General features: G+C 35.0%; 1 protein-coding gene across 1 annotated transcript; it reads left to right on the top strand.

Moving 5' to 3' along the window:
• The first annotated feature begins 1,653 nt into the window (after positions 1 to 1,653).
• Positions 1,654 to 2,608, top strand: LOC105307490 (olfactory receptor 10G7-like). Its single transcript, XM_023524852.1, is given in 2 exon segments — positions 1,654 to 1,718; positions 1,720 to 2,608. Coding segments are annotated over 2 exon segments (954 nt in total).
• Positions 2,609 to 9,908: the final 7,300 nt, after the last annotated feature.

Below are 9,908 nucleotides of genomic sequence, written 5' to 3'. Positions count from 1 at the left end.
TGAATTCTTTTTTCCTTTCAGTACCCCTATGACACAGATATTTTACATTTAATGGTGTCCCATAGGCTCCTTAAATTATTATTATTATAGTCTTGGCTTCTTTTTCTTGCCATTCTGACTGAGTGTCCTTGGCTTCCCCATCTTCTGTTTTGGTGGTTCAATCTTCTTCTTTATCCACTCTATTTTTTCCATCTAATTTACTCTTCATCTCAGATAATGTTTTTCATTTCTGACTGGTTCCCTTATATAATTTCCATTTTCATTTTTATGTTTTTCTATCTCTTTGTTGAAGTTCTCACTGAATTTATCTACACTTTCCATAAATTCACTGAGCATCTTTATAACCAGTGTTTTGAACTCTACATATATTAGATTGCTTGACTCCATTATTCCTGGATCTCTGTTCAGTTCTCTCATATGGTTTCTGCTTCTTCGTATCCCCATTTTGGCTGCCTTTCTGTGTCTGTTTCTATGTACCAAGCAAACTTCCTAAGTTTCTCGGTCTTATTAGCATGTCTTTGTGTAGTAGGTGTCCATAGTCATGTGAAGGGTTCAGCTATAGGCTAAGTTTAGCCCCAGCCTGTGCCCTTCCGGAGCCACTCATTAAGATTCAGCAAGCAATCCATAGATGCTATGCTTATAGTTGCCATGCTGAAACTGAAGCCAGCTGCCACCAGTGTGAGTCTTGGCACTGCTCTGCAAGGAGCACCAGACTCGCCTCATTGAGGGCACAGCTGATGTAACTTGGGTGGGTCCATGAGTTGGAGGAGGTGGAGTTTCAGGGTTTTCTCTGTGCTGAGCTACCTCTGTTACCTAGTCTGGTGATGTCTCAGCTATGGCGGCCCTTAAACCACACACTGGGAGTGGGGGAGGGCTCAACAGAGGAATAATGGATACTGTCATCGCTTCTGCCCGAGAGATAGCCTCACCTCTGGCCCTCACTCCTACAACTCCTTGTCCCTCCGTAAGTCCCTGGTGCCCGCAGAGCAGCCAACCTGGCGCTGGTGCTTAGAGCGAGTAGATTCATCACTGGGAAAGTCCACTCACCAGCTTGGCCCCTTTAAGAGGTGTCTGCAGCAGCCAGCTGCTGCTGCCATAGCTTCTGTCTCAGCCGTTTGGGACTGGGCAGCCTCTAGTCTTAACCCACTCCTACCCTCTATCATTGCAGGGTGATTTCTTATTTCCCTCCCTAGTTGCAGTGCTTCTGTTCATATAGATCTCAGGTGACTTTGCTTGCTGTTTGCTCCGTGTTTATGTCAAAACTTTGATTTGGTTGCAAGAGAGATGAACAAAGCCTCTATCGTTCATGCCATATTTGCCACCTCTGGATATATATTTTCTAATTCTACTGAAAACAGAACACAACATTTATTCTTCTGTTCTATTTGGCTGCTTTTATATGAATTAGTCCTCTTCATTATTTGGCTAATTCTTTTCTATTTTGTTAATTTTGTTACTGTAATAAGGAAGCAACTACTTTTTCTAAAAGCACCATGATAAAGCAAAAGTGCTATGAAAAAAATATAGGAAAATTTAACCCTTGTAGTCTCCATCAGACAAAATGTAGTTGCCATATTTCATTTAAAATATTTTCTAGTAAATGTTGGATTTGTTTTCCTCCCTGTGTAGAGAGAGACCCTCATATAAGAAGAAATGACAAATGTGAGCCACGTGACATTTTTCCTCATGGGCCTTCCTCATGTACCAGTGCTAGACACCCCCCTTTGGAATCTTCTTAGTGATCTATGTACTCACCGTGATGGGGAACCTAGTCATCCTGTTGGTGATCATGGTGAATTGCCACCTCCACACGCCCATGTACTACTTCCTGACCAATCTGTCCTTTATTTATATGTGGTTCTCCATGGTCACTGTGCCCAAAATGCTGATGACCTTGGCCTCCCCAGGAGGCAGAACTATCTCCTTTCATGGTTGTGTGGCTCAGCTCTACTCTTTCCACTTCCTGGGGAGCACCGAGTGTTTCCTCTACACAGTCATGTCCTATGACCGCTACCTGGCCATCAGTTACCCACTCCGGTACTCCAGCATGATGCGTGGGAGAACGTGTGCCCTCTTGGCCACAAGCACGTGGCTCAGTGGCTCTCTGCACTCTGCTGTCCAGACTTCATTGACATTCTGTTTGCCCTACTGTGGGCCCAGCCAGATCCAGCATTACTTCTGCGATGCACCGCCCATTCTCAAACTGGCCTGTGCAGGCACTTCTGTTAATGAGATGGTGATCTTCGTCAACATTGGCATAGTAGGCTCGGGCTGCTTTCTCCTGATAGTGCTGTCCTATGTGTCCATCGTCTGTTCCATCTTGAAGATCCGCAACTCAGAGGGGAGACACAGAGCCTTTCAGACCTGTGCCTCCCACTGCATTGTCGTCCTTTGTTTCTTTGGCCCTGCTCTTTTCATTTACCTGAGGCTGGGTTTCAAGGATGCTGTGGATGAGGTTGTGGCAGTTTTCTACACGGTGCTGACCCCGCTTCAAAACCCTGTGGTGTATACCCTGAGGAACAAGGAAGTGAAGAAACCTCTGCTCAAGCTAAAAAGTAAGTCAGTACTGACTCTGAGTAAATATTCAAAAAAGGTCATTAATGGCTAGCTTATTATTTTATTTATAATTAAATTAAACCATCAGCATAAACATTATACTTTTAAGGAATACTTTAATTATCCAATCATAATTTTTTAATGAAAATCTAATAAAGTTTTAATTTTTCCTATGCAGTGCTTGTCAGAATGTCAGATTAAGCAGTCATTTAATGGTGATAATCTAAGAGGAAGGATAATGGCCTAGTCTTCTTTTCATGTTATATTAAGTATATCTTCATAAAAGTAGATTACTTGTCTTCTTTTTATAAATGTTTTACAGAATTACTATCCACTATAATACTCTTATTTTTTATTTTGTGCAGTTTAAATCAAGATTTTTAAAAAGCTCTTTCAATTTTTAAAACCTCTATATTGAAAAATCACTTATAATATTCACAATTCATTATATAATATAATATGATGAAAATTTTACATTAGAAGATGTTTAATTCTCAAGAAGAATGGCTTTATTCATATTTACAAGTTAATCTTTAATTTTTTTCACCTTGATCTCTAAGATTTTTGAATGCAAACATTTGTCTACTTATGCTCTATATGCACTGTTTTATTGTATTGGTTGCTGGTATATCTATCTAGATCTTCCTTCTATATTTACAGAACTCCTGGTCTTTTACCCTAAATGCAAAGCTTCTATTTTTAGCAACTATAAATTTTTGTAAGTAAACAGGAAACAAATAACAAATATACAAATATAGGCAAATTATTTTAAAGACAAAAATATAACATCAAAAAGTATTGAGAGTATCTCCTAATTTTACAACCAGGTCTTAGGCAGTCTTCTTGTGTGATTATACTGTCTGCAAGTAACATTTGTTTGGCTTAAACATATAAAATAAACTTTGGACACTATCAGGGAGTTAAGGCTTTGACCATGAACCTCACAAGCCGTCGTCCGAATATGAATGTGTAAATTAATTTTTCTAAAAATAAATGCTTAATTTAAATGTCACATGTATCCTGTTAGTGCAATAAGTGTCAATGCTGCTTAGTATACCAAGAAGAAGAAAAAGAAAACTGGTAGGCAGCCATTTGAACTGAAAGGCATATCTTAGACTACTCAGACTTGCAGCAGCTGCCTTCCAAAAGGTCATTAGCAGAACATCCCTTTCTTGGCATATCTTGCCCTAAGTAAGTTTTGAAACTATGCTGAGAGGAAAACAGTATTAACTGTCTAAGCATGACCTATATAAACTGTGGTAGTGATCTATGTAAGGAGGATAATTATTACTGTTCAGTCCAATAAACCAGAATGGTATGATCATATAACCCGTCTCAGTTTGCAAAGAATAAAACTGAGGACAAGACCAAAAATACTTAGCTCTTAGGTTTACTTAGATTCTTTCCAATCTCTTTTAGTATCACACTATTTATTAAATCACGGTTATGTAAAATGTTATAAGACACTTAATGATCATTAAGGCACATGGTATATTTTGATACATAGAAAGAACTAACAAGGTCTCTGCCTTCGTAGAGGCCATCGGGTGGTGAGAGAAAAACAAGCGTAGCATCATCCAGGGTACACTGTGATAGTGTAATGGATACCCAAGGAGAGATCTATGATTAGCTTCAACTTGGAAATACACTGAAAGATTTAAATTACTATAATAAGTATTTTTTTAAAAAAAAAACATGTTGAAAGTAATTTATTTTTTAAATTATAATATATAATGTAAATATCGGTGTCTTTTTTCATTGAAATTCTTATTGAAATAATTGTAGAATCACATAAAATTGTAAGAAATAATACAGAGGATCTCTTGTATACCCCACTCAGTTTTCCCCAATGGTAACAATTTGCAAATTTACAGCATAATATTACAACCAGAATATTGACATGGATATAATCCACAGATCTTATTGAGATTTCCTGTTTACTCTTACTCATTTATGTGTGTGAAATACTATACAATTTTGACACCTGTGTAGATTTGTATATCCACTACAATAGTCAAGATATCAAATAGTTCCAAGACTATAAAGATGTTTCATGTGATGCTTTTTTAATTAGTATGAATATTGACCACTGAATAAAGCTTTTTAAATATTAGTATTTTATTTTTTAGAGGTTAGATAAAATAACTTTGAGTTATATTTGTTTGACTTTTTGTTTGCATTTTTTATGTTCTCTTTTCTTCCTTCAGAAAGGGTAGGATTATCCTGCCTGAGTCCACCTATTTATCTATTCAATATATATTGAGTGACTATTATAGGCTATACACTATGAATACAAATATTAAACAGACTTAGACCTCTTTTTCAGGGAGCTTGTAGTTCCAACATAAAAGAAGCATGGGCGCATATGGAGAGAAGTCATAAAAATTAGATTGAATCATAGAGGAACTTGTATACAACACTAGAAAGAAGATTTTTACTTTGCAAGTTTGAGAGAGTTAATGAAATACAGCAGTGTAAGAATAATATGACAGCATTTGTAGAAATATAATTAGTAACAATATGGAAGATGGGAAGGTAAGCTTTAGGGCAGAAAGTTCAGCTAAAGAACTTTTTGAACTGCATATCAAAAAAGGGAATAAAAGAAACGCGAAAATCCACATTCAGGCAGTAGTAGTGGGACTTGAGAGTGGTGCAATGAATGGTAAATAGTAGCTAATTCAAGGTAAAGTTGATGGAGAAGTTTATTTTGCTTTGGTAGTTATAACTCATCAAACAGAGAAAGTAAGAAGGGTATGTTTTGGGGATAAAATAGGGAGTCTAACTTTAGGAATGTTTGGGTTAAGTACCTGGGAAAGTTTCAAGTAAAATTACCTGGTTGACAGTGTATCTTAGGAGACAAGGCTGGTAAAATCTACTAAGTTAAGTTAGCAAAAGGACTGGTCACTGCATTATTTGGTTTGTGCTGGCTGTTAAACACCATTTCCTAAACATGGAGAAGGACACTTCTCCTAATGAGTAGCATAAAGGGACCAGATTAGTAAAGGGGAAACACCACCCTTCCAATATCTATACAGTAAGCCCAAACTAGGAGTCTTCAGGTGATTTACACAAATCTATTATTGAGCATCGTATAATTAATTCACAGTAACACCCAAAGACATTTATGGAGATTGTACATTTACAAAGGCCCAGAGAAAGTATTTATAAAAGCAGTTACTTCTTAATGGTATGGTCCTGGAAAATACCAAAAGAGGAAAGGGCCAAAACTGTTGCTCTTTCAGTTACTTAATGTTATTGAACTACAAAGATTAAATATAAATAGCATCTAAGAGATATTTGAAAGAGATTAGAAGAAGATGAGATGTCAAAGCATTAACCTGAATAACAAAGGGGCAATTGCAGCATTTTGGGGATGAAGATATACAAGTAAGCACATAGAATACATAGAAGGCACAGAAACATACAACCTGTGTGTATAAAAATTGTGATAAGTATTGTAAATCATAGAAATTGAGAGTGTACTTAATTGGCATAAATATTGACATAGAGATTAATAAAGCAGAATATGGAGTCCAGACCCAAGCATATCAGTCAGTTGGTTTTTAATTGAAATGCCAAAGGGCATTCCACAAATGACGCTGAAAAAACTGACTATCTGGCAGTAAAAACTGAACTTTGACTATTACCTCACTCTATATACAAAAAGTAATTTAAATTGGCCTATTGACTAAATGTAAAAGCTAAACTATTCAATCTGTAGGGAAAAAAGTAGGGAAAACTTTCATAAATATGGAGTAGGTATATATTTCTTACAAAAGAAAAAAAAGGCATGTTATTAAAATAAATTGGAAATTGAATTTTACTAAAATTAAAAATTGTGCTCTTCTAATAATATTAAGGACATAACTAAGCAAGGCACACTTGGGTTGCAAATATTTGTGATGCATAAATCCAATAAAAAACTTGCATCCACAATATGTAAAGGTATCCTATAAGTCAATAATCAAAAACAAATAACCCAATGACAAATAGGCAAAAGATTTGGTCATATACTTTACAAAGGTAACATGTAAACAACCAATAGAAAAATGACATAGACAACAGTTTAGGGGTTACCAGAGGAAGGAGAGGGGAAGGAAGAGGTAGTAAGGGAATAAATGAGAAGATACAGAGGGATTCTATTATGGTAATAGTGTTTTTTGTTTTGTTTTGTTTTGTTTTGTTTTTATCTTGAGTGCAGAGGTAGGTAACATTTGCCAAAACACATCACACTGAGCTTAAAATAGATGCATTTTAGTGTATGTACATTATACCTCCATAATGTTGATTTTTAAAATGATGAAGAGATAAGTCAAATTAGAAATTAAAAACAAAAAGAATGGAAACTGTTATTTCTGCACAGTATGACCAAGTAGTTGATATCAGACTTAACCTTGCACTGCAAACAAGTATAAACTGCATAAAATATAGTCTCACACTATAAAAATTATGAAAGGAAATTCCAAAATTGAATAAAATGATCTTATATGGAAGTGCAAAAAGGAATAAATAGCATTTTAAAGGGTAAATATATAGGTAAATATAAGAGACTTTTGCCTATTTAAAGCACCAATAACATCTTGTGAGGTTTATAATATATTTAGAAATAAAATATAGGACAATATCAAAAATATATAGAAAGCCATTAAATGGAGTTAAATAATTAAAGGAATCTTGGATTATTTAGGATATGATCAAAATATTAAAGTAAGTAAATTATAATATTAAAAACTATATTGAATGTCATAAAGAGATAATAGAATAATAAAAATAGGTAAAATAATGAAAAACATAAATAAAATAATTACAAAACTTGATTAATACATTAAATACTTTGATTAATACAAAGGAAGATAGAAAAAGCATAGAAATAAAGAAATAAGAATTTAAGGTATGAAGTGAAAACAAGTATCAAGTTGTTAGATTTGAACCCAACTGCATCAGTAATTACAGATACAGTAAACACTGCTAATAAAATAAAAATATTACCATACAGTCTGAAAAAATAATTATATCTAGTTTATAAGAAAATACATTAAATGCAAACACACACAATGGACCATAAAAGAGTAAAAAAATTTTGCCACAAAAACACTGGAAAAAACTCGCAAAAATTCTGATATGTCTATACTAGTATCAGATAAAGTACTCTTTAAAGTAGGAAGTAAGAGACATAAAGGTCATTTTATAAAGATTAAAAAGGTCAATTTAACAGGAAGATATTAAAATTTCAAATTTATATGAACCGAGCAAAAAAGCTTCAAAATATATAACTTGTGAAAATTACTATTAGTGAGTCATTCTTCAATGAAATAACATCTTAACAGCATATTGATCCTCAATAATGATGCAAATAAACAAATATAAAAATAAAGTGCAGAATGTGAGAAAAATAACTGTCAATCAAGAATTGTATGCTAAGCACTACCAAGAATGAGTGCAAAATAATGGTATTTAGAGATTTTTTAAAAAAAACCAAAAGTATTTATCACTAATACACACTTACCAAAGAACTTTTAAATATAATAAAATTTATCCTGAAAGGAATATTTAAGGTACAAAAAAGAATAGAAAATTAAAAAAACACAAACATATAAATAAATATAAGTAAATATTGTGTCATTAAAAATAAAGTTCAGTTATCGAGCTTAAAAAGTCATGATTTGTGACTTGGTTTCAGCTCCAGCTCTAACATGTAAAGAGCTTGGAAGTTGACACTTGCATTCTTACAACAAAGGAAAATCTGGACAAATTAAAAGTCAAGGCTTTTTTTTTTTTTTGACCCATCATAGAACTGAGGTCACAAGGCAAATGGCCATCCCAAAATGTGAAGAGAAAGGGTTAACTAGAGATATAGCTGAGATCTGCTTAGCCAAAGAAGTCATTGAAATAATAAACTAACAGGAACTCTTAAATTATAATTTAGATGAATTGTGGAGGGTAAGTGTAGACTAACATAACAGTGAGAAACTCCTGAGGACTACAATCATTGGGTTGGGGGGAAGCAATACTTTCATGGGCTTTACCTCTAGGAACTCCACCAGTTTCTCATGGTAAAGAGCTAAGAAAATTCTCTTGGTTCTAGTAGGGTCAAGGGAAAAATAACCATTGTGAAATATACCCAGTGCCTTGTTTATAAGAAAAGTCTACTCTCTCTAGGAGAAAAGACTTTGTCAGCTGGGAGAAGGGTGTCTTCCACTTTATAGTGTGGCCTCTTTAGTCATCCTATCTTACCTAAAGTGAGAAAAACATAGTCAAGAGAGGTTGAACCTACAAGGAATTATATTGGAAATGCTGTAGCTAGGGAAGATTGTAAGGGGACTGGGGACAGGGGAAGGATGGAACCTGAGAGACAATTGTGAAGGTCACAGCCCCAAAGACATAGACCTACTAAAAAACACTGGCATTGAATTAGAATATTATAATCCCCCTCCCTCATACTGTAACACCACATCAACAGGGCTCTACCACAGTCATAGCGCATTATAATTGAAAGAGATGAAAGACACGGACTTTCTGAAGAAGAATACTTGAGGATGCCAAAAGTAAACAGGTGGTCAAAAGAAGGACACTAGAGGAATTTGGAGCTTCTAGCACCTACAGCTATTACAAGCAATAAACACAATCTAATTACTAGCCAGATTACCATAAATCCTCACTCTAAAGGCCTAGTTATCTCAGTTCCTATTTTTTTAATTGTATTTACTTAGAAGCATTCAGAATGTCAACAAAACAGCTGCATTTTTTTTTTTAATAGTTACAGATTGGTATTCAGTTAACAGAATAGCAATTATTTCCTATAAGCTGCATCAGAGACAACTGAAGACGAAAAACTACCATCACTATATATAACTAATTTGTATTGTGCACCAACAAGAACCTGCTTTAAGTTTCCATGCCAATTTACAACCCCCATATTGTACCAGGCATGGTCAGTGGCTACAAAATACCACCAGGACAGGGCTACTTAAAGGCACATTAGGTAGTGTGTTAACTAAAAAAAGACACTGTACAGTTTAAATACCCATCTTACACAGCCTTACGTTTCGATTTGTTTTTCTTTAAAAGGTGTGAGTTGTATAGGAGGGGGCGGGGCGGGGAGGGTTAAATGCTTTATAGTCAAGAAAACCGTGCTGGTGACTTATTCATCATCCTCCTCCTTGTCCTCATCCTCATTTTCCTCATCTTCATCATCCTCCTCCTCCTGTTCGTCCTCTTTCTCCTCCTCTTCCTCCTTCTTCTTGCTCTTCTCGGCCTTGATGATGCCCTTTTTTGCTGCGTCAGGCTTTCCTTTAACTTGGTAGCAGCGATATCCTTTTCATTTTTTCCTTCAGCTTAGCAGCCTTTTTTTT

This window comes from Pteropus vampyrus, unplaced genomic scaffold (assembly GCF_000151845.1).
Source record: "Pteropus vampyrus isolate Shadow unplaced genomic scaffold, Pvam_2.0 Scaffold502, whole genome shotgun sequence".
Taxonomy (NCBI): Eukaryota; Metazoa; Chordata; class Mammalia; order Chiroptera; family Pteropodidae; genus Pteropus; species Pteropus vampyrus.
This window is presented reverse-complemented; position numbering and strand designations above follow the sequence as displayed.